The 17500-nt window shown below is 43.5% G+C and overlaps 2 protein-coding genes across 4 annotated transcripts in view; one reads left to right on the top strand and one right to left on the bottom strand.

Moving 5' to 3' along the window:
- The window catches only part of LOC139388484 (hyaluronan and proteoglycan link protein 1b), a 47636-nt gene extending 38214 nt beyond the window's left edge, over window positions 1-9422 (top strand). For all 3 annotated transcript variants that reach the window (XM_071135176.1, XM_071135175.1, XM_071135174.1), the window contains 5 exons: window positions 232-363; window positions 2874-3037; window positions 5035-5233; window positions 5821-6123; window positions 6310-9422. In XM_071135176.1, coding sequence (XP_070991277.1) covers window positions 261-363; window positions 2874-3037; window positions 5035-5233; window positions 5821-6123; window positions 6310-6599 — 1059 coding nt within the window. In that variant the 5' untranslated portion in view covers window positions 232-260 and the 3' untranslated portion in view covers window positions 6600-9422. The remainder of the gene's footprint in view (window positions 1-231; window positions 364-2873; window positions 3038-5034; window positions 5234-5820; window positions 6124-6309) is intronic.
- An 804-nt stretch (window positions 9423-10226) lies between these two features.
- The window catches only part of LOC139388588 (versican b), a 36863-nt gene continuing 29589 nt past the window's right edge, over window positions 10227-17500 (bottom strand). Inside the window, exons 12-16 of the mRNA XM_071135341.1 lie at window positions 17033-17191; window positions 16627-16709; window positions 12765-12909; window positions 12502-12684; window positions 10227-12405 (exon numbers count right to left, since the gene is read on the bottom strand). Coding sequence (XP_070991442.1) covers window positions 12209-12405; window positions 12502-12684; window positions 12765-12909; window positions 16627-16709; window positions 17033-17191 — 767 coding nt within the window. The 3' untranslated portion in view covers window positions 10227-12208. The remainder of the gene's footprint in view (window positions 12406-12501; window positions 12685-12764; window positions 12910-16626; window positions 16710-17032; window positions 17192-17500) is intronic.

Raw genomic sequence — 17500 nt, 5'->3', positions numbered from 1 at the left:
TGACAAGGACACAGAGAGTGCTGCATTCCTATTGCAATCAGACTGCTCCAGAGGGAACCTACAGCACTGCAGATATATATATTCTGTACAGAGGGATGTTCTCAGGTCACACACACACAACACACACACACACGACACACGCCAGGCACACACACTTTACGGAGGCAGGTGTTTTTCTGGTGATTAAGGATTTCCTGACCCCCCCCCCCCCCTCTCTCTCTCTTTGTGCAGTGAGCAGACCCCGGGTGTAGTGACAGAAGATGCTTCCTGCGCTGATCTGTGCCCTGGTCTCTCTGAGCTTGGCCGACAACTTTGACACGGCATACCCTGAACTGGAGCACTACAGAACCATCTATGTACAAGGTAGACAGACGCCTGCGTGTGTTGGTGTATGTAATGATAGTCTATGATAGTCTAGCACCTCTAATTGAAAGTCACTCTGGATAAGAGTGTGTGCTGAGTGGCAAAAAATGTACATTTACCTGTCGCTGTGTTTCGTTTATGACACACTCCTGGAATGTCTCCTGTGGTTTCACAGTATCATCTTATCTCTGTTTGTGTGTGTGTGCGTGTGCGCGTGTGTGTGCGTGTGCACGTGCGCACGCGCGTGTGTGTGTCCTCACGCACTGCAACTGTTGAATGATATGCTATGTGGGGTCTTGTTTTCTCTGTCTGATAGCCTATCTGCTATCTCTCTTTATTTGGGCTGTAGAGGCAGATTGCAGGTCAGATATGTCCCTGTTTGTGTCATGTTGAGAAAGCAAGTGCAGTGAATGTGTATTGGCTACTGTACTCTTTCTGCAGTGACAATAGAAAGGTTGGTTTTACCACACACAGTGCTATGGTAGAGTGTGGTACCAGCAGTAGTATGTCGGGTGCAGCTCACCAGATAAAGCAGTATACTGTACTGTGTGTGTGGTAAGCAGTTCTGTTGAACTTTTGTGTAGAAATTAGCTTCAGCATCGATCGTAGTTTCAGGAGGCAGATTCACTGAGTTGGCTGGAGAGAGGAAGTGCTAACTCACTCCTATAGTCAGTATGGTACTGCTATAGGATCAATGTACCCTCAGTCAGTCAGTGCACCATTGGTTCGTATGGTCCTAACAGGGACGTACTGATGTAGGATCTTCATTTGATCCCTGTTTTATTGCTGAGAGTAGTGCATTCAAGGTTTAAGAAGTGAGTGTATTCAAGATTTAAAACGTTTTCTAAGGTTCTCAATTTCCACTTTAAAATGTCAGACTTGATTTGCCCTAACAAAAAATGTATTAGCCACTACAATTCTGATTTGAGGATCATATTACAGAGGATGGTCACAGCAGAGGGGTCTGGTCTTTAAACCGACCCCTCAACCATTATGTGCTGGATCAATTATATTGAAGTACTGTAGAAACCAATCATTGTTTTTGAAAAAGTGAAAGTTGCCTCTGGTGGGTGATTGAAATGGAAGTTTAGCTTGTAGCAGTAAGACTGTAGAACCTTACTGTACCAGTAAAATCTTGTGCACCCAACAACACTGCCACTGAACAGGTTGACTGAGGACGCTCCATTGTGTACATTACATAGTGCCTCCAGATATATTAGACTTATCAATTTTCTCCACACCAGGAAGAGAGGATTAAATAAACATCAAACACAAGATGAGGTAGTGATGAAATGCACAGTCAAGCTGTAGTAGAGAAAACCCTGCAACCAGATTCTGTTTAAAGGGGGTGGGGGTGTTTGGAGCAACAAGCTCTCACAGTCTCACTGCAAAATTAAACGCCTGTCCGCGTCCTCCAAACGTACAATTCCGAAGTGTTTTTGTTGCTCCTGCTTCTATGTAACATTCATCCTGCTGCTCTGTATCGTTCCATTTCTCCAAACGTCAAATTTCGAAGTTAAGGGTTAAGTTCAGGCACTCATTGTGAATGGTTCGGCAAAGGCTAAGGTTTGGGATTGGGTTAAAACATTACGTTTAGGCACCCATTCCGAAGGGTTAACCTTTGGGATAGGGTTCAAACAAAAATGTAAAACTAGTTTCCACAACTGGGATCAAACACCCAACCTTCTGAGCCAGAAGTCACCTATCCACCACCCTAATCCACAACACCCTACTTGATGGTAGTAACGCTCACTGTTGCCCCTAGTGGCCTGTTTATGAAGGCATTTCCCGACATCCTCAGGACATGTCCAATTTCGACGTTAATAATCTCCCTGGTTTGGAGTGTTTTTTATACCTGGTGTAGGAAACTGATTTGTTTGCATGTGGATGGAAATACATGTTAGTGAGACTCTTAGCATAATGTTATTCTGTGTGGTTGACTGGCAGTAGTTCATATTATTATTATATCTATAAACATCATAATAAACACATTATTATCTCAGACAGATTTTTGGAACCTGATATTTGACTACAGGGGTTCTCCTAATACTCTGGTCACTTACATTAAATCAGCATTACACAACATGCTACATTATAAAATATATTTTAAAAATACAATGTAGAACTATATTGTTTAAATCGAAAATTACAACAACATGGTTTTTGTGACAGGGCTGAACAACAGGGATGTTGTAATTCACTTGGGATAAAAGAGATGGGAACTATTTAGCTATTGAGCAAGCCTCTGCTTCCAGGCCCAGATCTTGCTAATCGATTTCATATGGCATAACGTGATAACAAACAGGTTAAATACCATTCAGAGAAAATAAACCAGCCCATTTTTTGTTAAGATAGAGAGAACCAAACAATGGGTTAGTGTTGTTGTTGTAGTTAGGAATAGAGAGAGAGAGAGAGAGATACTGTATGAGAGAGAGAGAAAAAATAGAGAAATGTACAAAGAGAGAACCACCCCTGTATTACTAATGGTTTAACCCATTCCTTTATTTCAGAAAATGGCCCTCAGCTCTCTGTGGTGACGGAGCAGTCCAAGGTGGTGTCGAGGCGGGGGGGTAATGCCACCCTGCCCTGTAAATTCCACAGGGATGCGTCACTGCCGGCCAACCCCAAACTGAGGATCAAATGGACTAAGCTGACCTCAGACTACCTCAAAGAGGTGTGTTTACACTTGAACCAATGTCATAAAACTATAATCAAAATAACTTTTCCATATAATACACTACTTTTGATCAGTCTGGTCAAAAATAGTGCACTATGTGGATTTTTTTTAACCTTTATTTAACTAGGCAAGTCAGTTAAGAACAAATTCTTATTTTCAATGACAGCCTAGGAACAACGGGTTAACTGACTTGTTCAGGGGCAGAACGACAGATTTTTACCTTGTCAGCTCGGGGATTCGATCTTGCAAACTTCCTGCTACTAGTCCAATGCTCTAACCACCAGGCTACCTGCCGCTCTACAATAGCCTATATTATAAAAGAGACTGGGGACAGGGGTAGGCAACTAGATTCAGCCAGAGGCTGTTAGTCGGTTGATGGTCGGAGGTCCGGAAGATAATTATAATAATTTGTACACTGCAAATTGACCACAGCTACACCCAAAAAGAGATTGTATTTGAAAATAAAACCCTTTTTTTTTTAGACACAAGCATTTTCTGGTAGTACTTGTGAACATATTTCCTAAAATAAACAAGTTTTTGCTGAATTCCTGGTGATTTTACAGTCTTTTCTGCCAGAAAATGGAATTGCCCCCCAAAATATAGAGTACCAATCAAGTCTGGACACTCCTACTCACTCAAGTAGTTTTTATTTATTTTTTACTATTTTCTACATTGTAGAATAATAGTGAAGACATCAAACCTATGAAATAACACATATGGAATCATGTGGTAACCAAAAAAGTGTTAAACAAATCAAAATCTATTTTATATTTGAGATTCCTTATTACATCTTCAGCACCACTCCAACATCAACATATGTGAAAATTGCGCTTTTCTAGGTTTTGTAGTAAAACAGATAGAGGAAGATACGTTTCTAATGACGTCATCAGTTTGCATCATGTGATTTTAACCAATTATGAGTAGGCATCTCTAATGTCTACTAATTGGTTGATGATGACATTATAAAACCCTATCTTCCTCTATCTTTTTTACTATAATTGTATTGAAAAGTTGTTGTTTCTTCACTAAAAACTAAAAAGCACCCATAGGTGTGTCATTCCACCAATTTGATGCATTTTGAGTTTAACTTATTTACATTCTATCATAAAGAGCACAAATGTTCAACTACATAAAACACTTTCATCTCCATTCCATCTCAAGAGGTTAAATAAAAAACATTATTATAGTAAGTGCCCATAAGTGCCAAATAAAGTAACAGGGTTGACCGTAACAGGGTTGACCGTAACAGGGTTGACCGTAACAGGGTTGACCGTAACAGGGTTGACCGTAACAGGGTTGACCGTAACAGGGTTGACCGTAACAGGGTTGACCGTAACAGGGTTGACCGTAACAGGGTTGACCGTAACAGGGTTGACCGTAACAGGGTTGAAGTGTTATGCTTGTCCCAATCAATTTTCCATAAAACAAAAAAACGAAAATGTCAAAAAAGAGATGCCCAGCTCACCTGCTTTAACACTACGATCTGACTACTAGATGTTCAACGTTCCTTCACAACAAAAATATTTTAAAAGGAATCTTTTCAGCACATTAAAACGAGAGTTCAGTTCACGTAACAGGGTTGACCTCAAAATGAGGGACAGATGTCAAATGTAGACTAATCACATGAAATAAATAATCATCTTCAAAATGGACTTTGTCAAAGCAACAAAATAACTAGGGCTTCACGATTATGGTGAAAACTTGGGAGTCATTTTGAAGATAAGTGGTTTCAAATCTATTCTAGGAGTGCAAGGAGGGACATGTCAAAATGCTGAATTATTCATATTGAAAATCGGATTTATTGAACTCCCCATGGTTTCTATATTAAGGGGAACTTCATTTCATGTGACAGGCTTTTACAATTCAAAATTGGTGCACAATTTCTACTTAATATATCAAAGAGATGCAAAAGGCCCTCAATTCGTGGAACAACCTCGGAACTAACTGATGCCATCGCTGACAAATCCTTCTTCTTCTTCTTCTTCTTATTCCAGGTGGATGTCTTCGTTGCCATGGGTTTCCACAAGCGGAGCTACGGACGTTTCCACGGGCGCGTCTACCTACAGGACTCGGCCCCCACAGATGCGTCGTTGGTCATCACAGAACTCACACTGGAGGATTATGGGAGATATAAGTGTGAGGTCATCGACGGGTTGGAAGATGGAACAGGCGTGGTGTCCCTGGACCTGCAAGGTAGTACACACTTTAACACTTTAACACGCACAAACACACAATTTCACAGTGTGCGTGACCTCACCGCAGTCTGTCGACACTACAGCTAGTATTCAATATGGACTCTGTTTGACAAAGTTCTTGAGAGAACCGTCCTTTGGTAAAGTCTATTTACTGTAGCAGCCTGTCCTTGTCTAAATGGCCCAGGGTTCTGGCTATATATAGCACTGCGAGCTGAGACTACCCAGGAGGACTGTCAGGGGCACACACACGTCAGGCCCGGAGTAATGGAGTTCATCATTTAGGTTTCCATTCCTGGCTCACCTCCAAGGAACAGGGTATAACGCCATGCATCACCCAGCTAGACCAGCTCCATTATATATGAGAATGATCAACTATCACTGCCACCATCAATCTGGAGCTACAGCTACCCACACACATAACAATGGACTCAAAATTGTAGGATTTGAGCAAATGCTATAAGCTAATGGGGTTTATCTTTTTTTACAACTTGTATAATGTTTTTCACCTGTTTAAGACGAGTACATAAAACCCCAAAGCAAATGGATGTTTTATGATGTCCCGTCTCTCCTCCCTCTCTCTCCCAGGTATCGTCTACCCATACTTCCCTCGGCTGGGTCGTTACAACCTGAACTTCTTTGATGCCGAGCGGGCGTGTCGCGAGCAGGACTCCATCGTGGCGTCGTTTGACCAGCTGTACGAGGCGTGGCGTGGGGGTTTAGACTGGTGCAACGCTGGTTGGCTGAGTGACGGATCCGTCCAGTACCCCATCACCACCCCCAGGGAGCCCTGTGGGGGCAAGAACACTGTCCCCGGGGTACGCAACTACGGCCTCAGAGACAAGGAGAAGAACAGATACGACGTGTTCTGTTTCACCTCCAACTACAAAGGTGTGTGTGTGTGTGTGTGTGTGTGTGTGTGTGTGTGTGTGTGTGTGTGTGTGTGTGTGTGTGTGTGTGTGTGTGTGTGTGTGTGTGTGTGTGTGTGTGTGTGTGTGTGTGTGTGTGGGGAGGGGGGGGGGGGGGTTGTGTGTACATGTGTATCTAACCATCTCCCTCCGTCCCTCCATCTCTTAGGGCGGTTCTACTACCTGATCCACCCCTCCAAGCTTACATATGACGAGGCTGTGGTTGCGTGTCAGAAGGACGGAGCTCAGATTGCCAAGGTGGGCCAGATGTATGCTGCCTGGAAGCTATTGGGCTACGACCGCTGTGACGCCGGCTGGTTGGCTGACGGGAGCGTCCGTTACCCCATCACCCGCCCCCGTAGGCGCTGCAGCCCAACGGAAGCTGCCGTGAGGTTCAACGGTTACCCCGACAAGAAACACAAGCTGTACGGAGTCTACTGCTTCAAGGGCCACAACTGAGAACCCCAATACGCTCACACACACACACACTCACACACACTAGAGAAGCTAATACATTTACAGAGAGTAGGATGGAGAGGGAGACGGGAAGAGGAGTTAAGAGAGAGGGAGGTCATATAGGGGAAGTTACTGATATAAAACTATGTAAAGAAAACATTCAAACTGTGATATTTTCTTTTTAGATACAGTAAAACGAGAGGTGTGAGAGTCATTTTAGCAAACCATGTTTTTTTTGTAATCTGGGACCTGATAGTGTATGTTCTTTAATCGGTTATTTCTACGTAGGAACAGAAAGGGAGGATGGATTTGGGGAAAGGGTTGGTGGGAGGGAAGGGAAGGGAGGGGGAGGGAGGGAATGGTGATGGAGAAACAGATGATGTAGAAACAGATGATGTCACATTGTCCCAAAGTGACATTGTAAGTGGACGAGGCATACCATAGCTTGAAGGAAGTCCTTGGACTGAGAACAACCTAGTAAAGCGTCTGACAACTGAACTGACACCTTTGGGCACTTACCTTTTCTGTTCAATTAAACCCAGGACAACAAAAGAGCAACAATGTTCACACAAACACAAAAAGCAAAGATAGCGTAGCTCAGGCTATTATTATTATGTTATAGAATGCAACTACAGCACAATGAAAATCCAGTCTGCTGTCCATCTTTGCAGGGTGCTACAACAGTGTCATGTACTTCACCATCATTTTGACTAGTTTATTTAATAATGTGTGTGGACCAAACATCATTCTCATCATAGAAATGGATAAAAAAAAAAGGAGAAGCCAACCATTAGCGTTGTTTAGTTTATTTTTTACTATGAATATGTAGAATGTGAGTATCTAGAATTGTATTTCTGTTTATGGATGTCTTTTGATATAGAAATATTGTTTTATTTTCTGCGCTACGCTATCCCAGAGTTCTGTGCTCAGTCACAGGGCTCAAGTGTTGAAACTAACCCCAGAAACAACCAAAATACAAATGTTGCACTGGACACTGTTTATGTCAGAAGACTTACGGTGGCCTGGAAGGGACAAGGTAAACCGCATTTAGTCCTCAGCAGTAAAACAAGGCATGCCTGGCAAGAGTTGTCTTAATGAGTAGTATTGTGACACGCAGACCTGCAGTATAATATGTATGTTAAACACTAGTTGCTGTGCCTCTATGTACACCTTAGCCTCTAGTTTAGAAACACAAGGCATGCCTCTGAGCTTTTATACACAGCAGAAAGCCAAAAGCAACACTTGCAGTGTAAATCCCCATTTTTTTTTCAAAATATTTTTTGGTGTGCTATTTTTTACACAAATAGTTTCTTATAGTGAATGAGTAGACCCAGTGATATCTGTGAAACTGGTTGTTAGAGCACTGACAAGCTGTTAGTTAGCTAACGATGCCATGTTAGTCTGCATGGCTAAGCTAAGCCTCAGGCCAACAGCTCAGGCATATCTATTTATCTGCATGAACACAGAGCCTGCGATACCCTCGCTCACCACTAGCAGTGCAGCCCACTCTAGACTGGCCCAGTGAATTGGCCAGATAATCATCCGATTTAAAAACTCCATTGGTTCCCGCAGGTACAGTAAGAGACTCCCATGTAAGAACAACACAAGGGCTGACGTGCACACTGGCAACGCTAGCTGGCTCCAAGAGAATGTTAGGTCATTCCTGGAGTGTTAGGTTAGCTATACTTGGCTCGACCTTACATAGTTAGCTTATTGTTGAGTTAGCAAGAACTTGGCTCTACCGTGTCCTATCACAACTGCACTCAGAGGTGAGTACAGGAACGCAATTTTTTTGTCCATTAAAATAGCATCCCGGAGTCGCCTATTCACTGTTGACGTTGAGACTGGTGTTTTGCGGGTACTATTTAATGAAGCTGCCAGTTGAGGGCTTGTGAGACATCTGTTTCTCATACTAGACACCCTAATGTACTTGTCCTCTTCTCACATGGAATAGCCTTCATTTCTCAGAACAATAACAGATTGACGAGTTTCAGAAGAAAGTTCTTTGTTCCTGGCCATTTTGAGCCTGTAATCGAACCCACAAATGCTGATGCCCCAGATACTCAACTAGTCTAAAGAAGGCCAGTTTTATAGCTTCTTTAATCAGGACAACAGTTTTCAGCTGTGCTAACATAATTGCAAAAGGGTTTTTTAAAGATCAATTAGCCTTTTAAAATGATAAACTTGGATTAGCTAACACAACGTGCCATTGGAACACAGGAGTGATGGTTGCTGATAATTGGCCTCTGTACGCCTATGTAGATATTCCATTAAAAATCTGCCGTTTCCAGCTACAATAGTCATTTACAACATTAACAATGTCTACACTGTATTTCTGATCAATTTGAATGGTATTTTAATGGACAAAACATTTGTTTTTCTTTCAAAAACAAGGGACATTTCTCAGTGACCCCTTTTGAACGGTAAGGGTACCTTACTTGTTTCCCCTGTCAGCAAAGCACAGTGATTAACCCTTTTTAAACAGGAATCATGAGCCACGGCAATGATTATGATAAACACAAGAGAGCTTCTGTCAGAGAACGTTACAAATCTGTCAGAAAGCATCACCAATGCTTTTCTTCAACTGTAGTAACATGCTCATTGTGAACCTTTACTAACAAAACCTTTTTGGCTGGTTCAAGAACTGCCCATGACTTATTTATCAATTCATTCAAAAGTTTAAGAAAAAACTACAACCAGGCATTCATTTTTATCCCTACACTGTTTTGTGTACGTACAACATTACTCAGTTGCAGTACTGTTTGTAACCATGTTAGGAACTTTTTGGACCCAAAGTCAAGAGGAAAATAAAACAATTCAAATAAATAATCTTGACTTTGCTTCGTATTTGTTGCCATGGAAACCAAAATACCTGGACTTGCAGCTTTGTGTGTGTACCACTGCTGAGTGGTAGGAATAAGGGCTATAGTAAGAGCCATGGTACAGTATCTATTGGTAGAGGAGAGGGGCTGGTTTGGGACTGAAGCACACTGTGATTGCCAAGTGTAAAGACATAGGCCTTCAGTGATTCATGCCTGCACACACACACACACACACAGGACCTCAGTAATGTACGTGTTTCCAAAGGGTGGGGACGTTTGCGTAAAGGGTTTTCCTGCCAGTTTGGGGGAATTACAGAAGTACACAGAGGCCTTTTCATGGTATTCCTGTTCTGTTCGCTGATCTTGCAACTGAAAAATGTCTGTCAAAGCAGCAGATTGTTTTAGGAGCTGGATGACGGCATGAGGTCGGTTGGTTTAGCGGCTCATATATTCATGCTGGTTTCCAGAGGAGAGCACTATTCTAGGATCCCCGACCTAGCCTGCAAGCAGCTGTTGCCTGGACCCACAGCAGGGCTGCACTGACTGACAAGACAGGAAAGATACTCATTTATTCAGTTCAAGCCTTTCATTCATTCCTCCATCCATTCGTTGATTCACTGGGGGGAGAGTATGCGTCATCCGTTGTCGCTCACACCGGTAAAACCCCAGACTTTCCTCTGTGGGCCAGTCAGTACTTATGACGGGTAAAGACACTGGGATGCTTTTTCAATAAGCTCAAGTGGATTTATCGATTCATCTCCTGCAGTGAGATACGAAGTGTGAGAATATGGATACACACTGGGTGAAATCGGTTTATCCGCATTTATTTTTATTGCACAGTCAGCGCAAGGCGAGATGGGAGCACAGGATGGTGTATAGGTACAGTATTAGTGGGTTTTTGGGGACATACACAACAGATACAAGAACATAAAAACGGACAAAATACCCCCCCCCCCCCCCCCCCCCCCCCCCCCCCCCCCGATACAGCATACCCCACGCTCTCTGGGGTAGAAACACACATCATTTGGATGATAAAACACTATGATAGAACACATACACGGAGAGAAGACAGAACGGATGAAAGCAGTAAACAAAGAAGACACATGAACCAGAATCCTAACTGAAGAACAGAGGCCCTAGGCTACCAACTTCCAATGCTGTTTCTTCACCCAGTCCTTTCTGTCCTCGGGGAAATAATCATTATTTGTGGCATTTCTGAATAAATGGTCATAGCTCAAGTGCCTTGGAATGCTTCTCAAAGTCGCCTCTGTTGAGAGCAGTTTGTGGTGACTCGCAGGTACAAGTCATCCCCCTGAACAGCGCCATCACAGCTCAGATATCTGTATCGTAGAACTTTACTAAACAGAATATGGGAAGGCCACACGATGTAAGACAAGGTTCCCTCTACGCAAGGCAGATGTCTGGAAACAGCCAAACAAGTCACCCTTACAATAGCCACTTCAGTTGAACAGTATCACAGGCCGTGTATAGGTGTAACATATGCAATAAATTAAACGGCCACAGCTTCTTACATAACTTTTCCCACCTACAAGACCTGACATTCAATTGCACTCTCTCTTCTCCCATGTGTCATTGCACACATAACAATAACAAAATTGGTTCAGCGTACGAAGCCCATTCCCTTTAAAAAACCCATTGCCTTTAAGGAGAAGACATCGGCGGATGCGTTCGTATATGCTGGAGCGCCACTGAGGAGACGACCTGTCACAGACACCGTCTGACACGGACCTCTCGTCATGTCCTCTCCTATAAGGAACTGATTGAGCTCGTTCCTGATATGAGTCCTACTGTGTGCACCATACGGCAACAGTCGTTAATGAGACAGATTTCACTTCATGGTGACTTTTCAAATAAAGTGACTGACCGAAGATTGTGATAAACTCTGTGAGAGAGAGAGAAGGGGGAAAAAAACATTGCAAATATTGGAAACAACGTAACAATTCATGTTCCTTTAACTTAATGGGCTCTTTCATGGGAATATTGCAAACGTGTTGCCAACAAAACAATTGGGGTTTTACGTCTGTTATTTTTAGTGGGTTATTTCTACGGAGTAAAGAAACAGGGCAAGGGGGAAATGTTCAGAAGGCGCTGGATTGAGATGTGTTCATCTCTAGAGCAGAAGGCGCTGGATTGAGATGTGTCCATCTCTAGAGCAGAAGGCGCTGGATTGAGATGTGTCCATCTCTAGAGCAGAAGCGGTCAAGTTCTCCAGTTCTGGAGATGGACATTGGACACTGTGTTAACCATTAAGGCACTGTGGTGTCACGGTTGTAGGAAGAATTAGAAGTGATCTGGGGTTGGATTTCACGAAGCAAGGTCAAAATCGAGTTAGCCAGCTAACTTAAATAAATATTCTGAAACTTCAATTTGTCCTGGTTGAATTTGAAATGGACTCAATCCTCTCTGTAACAATGTTCATAACACCTGTTTATAAACTAGAAAAGTGTTTAATCAGAGTTTATCAGAGTTAGCTTGCTGATTATGACTAAACCTTGTGAAATAACCCCATGCCCCTATCCAGATAAATTGACATACAAATTGACATACATATACATACACACACATATATATACACATATATATATATGTATATCTATGGGTTCTAGCTAGCCCGTTGGATGTGATCTGATCTGAGTTGCTCTGGGATTAGGGATGCAGAATAACTGTAAATTTTCTCAGAAATTCCCACATTTTCCAGAAATCCAGAAATGTGGGGAAAGTTCCTTTTGCAACCGTATCTGCGCTTTTAAGGACTGACCAGAGATCAGATTAGTGTTGATGTCTCCTCTCGCTCTGCTGTTTTTGCTTTTGGTTGTTGGTCTTCTGTTGGTCTTGATTGTTTTGGCTGTTGTATTGTTGGTCTTGATAGTTGAACTGGTTGTGATTATTGTGATTGTACTGATTCTGGTTATGATTGTGATTGTCGGTGTGTTTCCTAGAAGCGAAAGACTTCTGGTAGGTAGCGGCTGGAAAAAAAACAAAAAGAGAGATTGTTAATGTCGTTGGATCCTGATTAGTTGGGTGGGGGGTAGTCAGAGACAGAAGAAGTGGGCAGTACTCACGGCTCATGCAGGTGATCTTGGGGCTGTCCCATTGGCCGTTGTCACGGCAGCGGATGGTGGGGGGGTGTCTCTGTATGAAGCCGTTTTTACAGTGGTAACGAATCAGAGTGTTGATCTCATAACGAGGCTTCATAGAACCAAACACACGAGCATCCTTCACTACTGGGGGCTGGCTGCAAGAGACTGGAGGGAAGAGAGAGGACAGGGGTTAGGTATGCGTGCGTGCATGCTTGCGTGCGTGCATGCGTGCGTGCGTGCGTTACCTGTGCCCTTCTTGCAGGTGAAGGTGAGGTGGTAGTTGCAGGGTACGTCATTCCACTGTCCTCCCTCGTGCCAGATCATCACCACACAGTCCTCTCCAGACTGAAAGAAACTGTCTGGCTGGTTGGGACGCCAGTGCTCATATTGCTGCAAATACAATCGCACGCTGTCATCATCACCAAAGTGTAGGCTTTTTTACCTGCAGCCACATTCATTAGCACCTTTACTGCATCCCAGTTACTCTGATAGCCCCCACAGCCCTCATACAGTATAGGATCCTTAATCAGACTACACCTGACCTACAAGCTAGTCACCGCATGACACGGGAGGAATCTTAATGTAACGTCTTTGCAAATCTCATTAATCACTAGCTTCTATAGGGACCAGATGACAATACATTTCAACAAGTTTATTGGGACATGACACACAGTTCCTTTTGAACCCTGCTATTTACGTTTCACTGTTTTCATTTCATCATTCACTGAGGAGGATGGATCTCTCCTTCACTGATGGAGACTCCTACTGCAGTGGTTCCTTATCTATTACTGTACCACTAACTGAATTTGACTCTTTTTTTTTCTCATTTACAACTGCGACCTGGCCAAGATAAAGCATAGCAGTTCAACACATACAACAACACAGAGTTACACATGGAATAAACAAAACATACAGTCAATAATACAGTGGAACAAAAGAAAACAAAAAGTCTATATACAGTGAGTGCAAATGAGGTAAGTTAAGGAAATAAATAGGCCATGGTGGCGAAGTAATTACATTATAGCAATTAAACACTGGAATGGTAGATCGGCAGAAGTTGAATGTGCAGGTAGAGATACTGGGGTGCAAAGGAGCAAAATAAATAAATACCAGTATGGGGATGAGGTAGGTAGATAGATGGGCTATGTACAGGTGCAGTGATCTGTAAGCTGCTCTGACAGCTGGTGCTTAAAGCTAATGAGTACTCTGCCCGGAGTACCCCTGAAGTACCCCCTAATGTGCATTTTACCAGTAGGCCTATGGTCTCATGAGTCTTCTTAAGTACCCCCTGTGGGTATGCCAAGTACACCCAGGGGTGCTAGTAGATCTACAGCTGCACCAAAATATCTACAGCTGCACCATTGAGAGCATCTTGACTGGCTGCATCACCACTTGGTGTGGCAGCTGCATGGCATCCGACCGCAAGGCGCTACAGAGGGGCAAGTACATCACTGGGGCCAAGCTCCCTGCCATCCAGGAACTCTATACCAGGCGGTGTCAGAAGAAGGCCCAAAAAATTGTCAAAGACTCCAGCCACCCAAGTCAGAGACGGTTCTCTCTGCTACCGCATGGCAAGCGGTAACGATACACTGGAACCTACAGGAGCCTGAACAGCTTCTAATTCCAAGCCATAAGACTGCTAAAAAGTGAGTTAAATGGTTAACCAGAGAGTTACTGGGACTATGTGCATGAACCCTTTTTGAGGTAACTTTGTTTACTCAAAACATACGCTGTTGCTACTCACTATCTGTCACTTTATTCCAAGTTACATGTACAGTGTATTCGGAAAGTATTCAGACCCCTTGACTTTTTCCTCATTTTGTTACGTTACAGCCTTATTCTAAAATGGATTCAATCGTTTTTTCCCCCTCATCAATCTACACACAATACCCCATAATGACAAAGCAAAAACCAATATTTTTTAACAATTTTGCAACTGCTTTAAAAAAAAAATGGAAATATCACATTTACATAAGTATTAAGACCCTTTACTCAGAACTTGTCCCGAAGCAACTGCTGCGTTGTCTTTACTAAGTGTTTAGGGTCGTTGTCCTGTTGGAAGGTGAACCTTCACACCAGTCTGAGGTCCTGAGCGCTCTCAAGCAGGTTTTCATCAAGGATCTCTCTGTACTTTGCTCCGTTCATGTTTTCCTCGATCCTGACTAATCTCCCAGTCCCTGCCGCTGAAAAACATGCCCACAACATGATGCTGCCACCACCATGCTTCACTGCAGGGATGATACAAGGTTTCATCCAGATGTGACACTTGGCATTCAGGCCAAAGAGTTCAATCTTGGTTTCATCAGACCAGAGAATCTTGTTTCTCATGGTCTGAGAGTCCTTAAGGTGACTTTTCTCATGTGCCTTTTACTGAGGAGTGGCTTCCGTCTGGCCACTCTACCATTAAGGCCTGATTGGAGGAGTGCTGCAGAGATGGTTGTCCTTCTGGAAGGTTCTCCCATCTCTACAGAGGAACTCTGGTGCTCATTCAGAGTGACCATCAGGTTCTTGGTCACCTCCATGACTAAAGTCCTTCTCCCCCGATTGCTCAGTTTGGCAGGGCGCCCAGCTGTAGGAAGAGTCTTGGTGGTTCCAAACTTCTTCAATTTAAGAATGATGGAGGCCACTGTATTCCTGGGGAACTTCAATGCTGAAGAAATATTTTTGGTACCCTTCCCCCAAATCTATGCCTCGACACAATCCTGTCTCGCCATTCCCTCGCCATTGGTTTTTGCTCTGACATGTCCGGTCAACTGTGGGACCTTATAGACAGGCGTGTGCCTTTCCAAATCATGTCCAATCAATTGAATTTACCACAGGGGGACTCCAATCAAGTTGTAGAAACATCTGAAGGATGATCAATGGAAACAGGATGCACCTGAGCTCAATTTCGAAGTCTCATAGCAAAGGGTCTGAATACTTATGTAAATAAGGTACGTAAATAAGGTATTGCTGTTTTTAATTTGACTAAATTAGCAACATTTTCTAAAAACCTCTTTTCACTCTGTCAGTATGGAGTATTGTGTGTAGATTGATTGGGGAAAAATACAATTGAATCCATTTTATAATAAGGCTGTAACGTAACAAAATGTGGAAAAAGTGAAGGGGGTCTGAATACTTTCTGAATATACTGTATCTACCTCAATTACCTCGTACCCCTGCACATCGGCTCGGCACTGGTACCCCTTGTACAAAGCCAAGTTATTGTTACTCATTGTGTATCTATTATTACTGCATGTTTTCATGTTCTATTATTTCTCCAATATTTTCTTTCTCTCTGCATTGTAGGGAAGAGCATTTCACTGTTCGTCTACACCTGTTGCTTACGAAGCATGTGACAAATGAAATTGGATTGGATTTGAATCGCGCTGAGGTGGAGTAAAGGTGTCAGCGTGCCCCCATACTCCTTTAAAATACCATTTTTTTTGTTGTCAGAATTCATCTACGATCATTGAAGAAATCTGTCATTCATTTGGATGGTTTTTGCTGAATAGAGCTCAGTCAGTGGCTGTAATATACAGAGAAGCCATAAGGGGGCGCTCCATCTAAGTGAGCCAGCCCCATAATCTCTATCTGTAGCTGACCCAAATGTTTAGCCAACTTCCAGACAGGGAGAGTTCTCCCAATCTCTCCCCGCCGATCACCTCTCTTCCCTGGGCTCTTTTTTTGTCACAGTGTCCCTGGGTCAAACGTCTTCAACAATGCAGTGATGCATGTTAACTTGAACACACGCCCAAATGCACACTGGTACACCTAGAACTGAACAAGGGTGTGTCTCGCAGTACTGAGAGATAACTCCATTAAAACAACAGTGTTTCAACATTATCATCTGTGTCTCTCTCCTGTGGCTGTGCGTGGACAGAAACACTCACACACACACACACACATACACACACACACTGTCCTTCCTCCATATCTCAGTCCAGACGTCATACAGAGAAAACAGCTGGACAGTGTGTGTGTGTGTGTGTGTGTGTGTGTGTGTGTGTGTGTGTGTGTGTGTGTGTGTGTGTGTGTGTGTGTGTGTGTGTGTGTGTGTGTGTGTATAATAAGAAGTAACACTCGTTTCATATAATATCTTATCAGGGTGATTTTCTCCTGTCTTACCATGATGCTGCCATCAGTCCAGCGGAAGTCTCTCTCAAACATCTTGTCGTTTAGACCGATCCACTGGTAGTCATGGCCCAGACCTGGGGGTTAGAAACAACAGTTAGACCTGGTTCTCTTTAGCTCTACCACAGGAAATAACAAAGACATTTTAAGACGTGTTAAAAAACTAGCCTCATGTTCCCAAAGAGTGCTTTCTCAGCCCAGAAACACTACCAAACTTTCCCTCTCTCCCACTTTCCTGAACTCTGTACCTCCCTTCTCCCCTACCCCTTCCCAAGTTCCTCTGTCTAACCCAATAACGCTGGCATGTTTACAGAAGAGATTACTCTCTACCCACTGACCTCTCACCCTAACCCGGGCCTGTGACCTGTGAATTATGAGAACCTAAAGGAGGCGGACTTACCGTTGACATACAGCTGCTCCTCCTGTGACAGGACACTGACGAGGTGGGCTCCGTGGAGACGGCACTCCCTCTCGGCAGTGTCCCAGGTGCGACGATGGGTGATGTGCTTATAACACTGGCTCTGGAACTTCTGCCAGCCATACTCACACACCTCCGTGTCTGGGGGGGGGTGAGAGGAACCAATGACTAACAATATCTCCAGAGATGAAACAAATTGCACAAACTTGGAGGTGTAGAGAGAGAGAGAAACAGAGGGCGAAAGAGAGAGAAACTAAAACAAAGGGTGGATTGTAAGAGAGAGAGAGAGGGAGAGACAGAGAGAGAGGGAGAGAGAGGGAGAGAGAGGGAGAGACAGAGAGAGAGAGAGAGAGAGAGAGAGCTCCAGCTGGCTGAATGAGTCTTAGGCTCACAGTTGAAACTCATTAGCCTGTTTCGAAACACTCACCAGTACCTTATTCTCTGGGCCAA

This window comes from Oncorhynchus clarkii, chromosome 29, assembly GCF_045791955.1.
Source record: "Oncorhynchus clarkii lewisi isolate Uvic-CL-2024 chromosome 29, UVic_Ocla_1.0, whole genome shotgun sequence".
Lineage (NCBI taxonomy): Eukaryota > Metazoa > Chordata > Actinopteri > Salmoniformes > Salmonidae > Oncorhynchus > Oncorhynchus clarkii.
The sequence above is the reverse complement of the archived record's forward strand: the minus strand, read 5'-3'. Positions and strand labels throughout refer to the sequence as shown.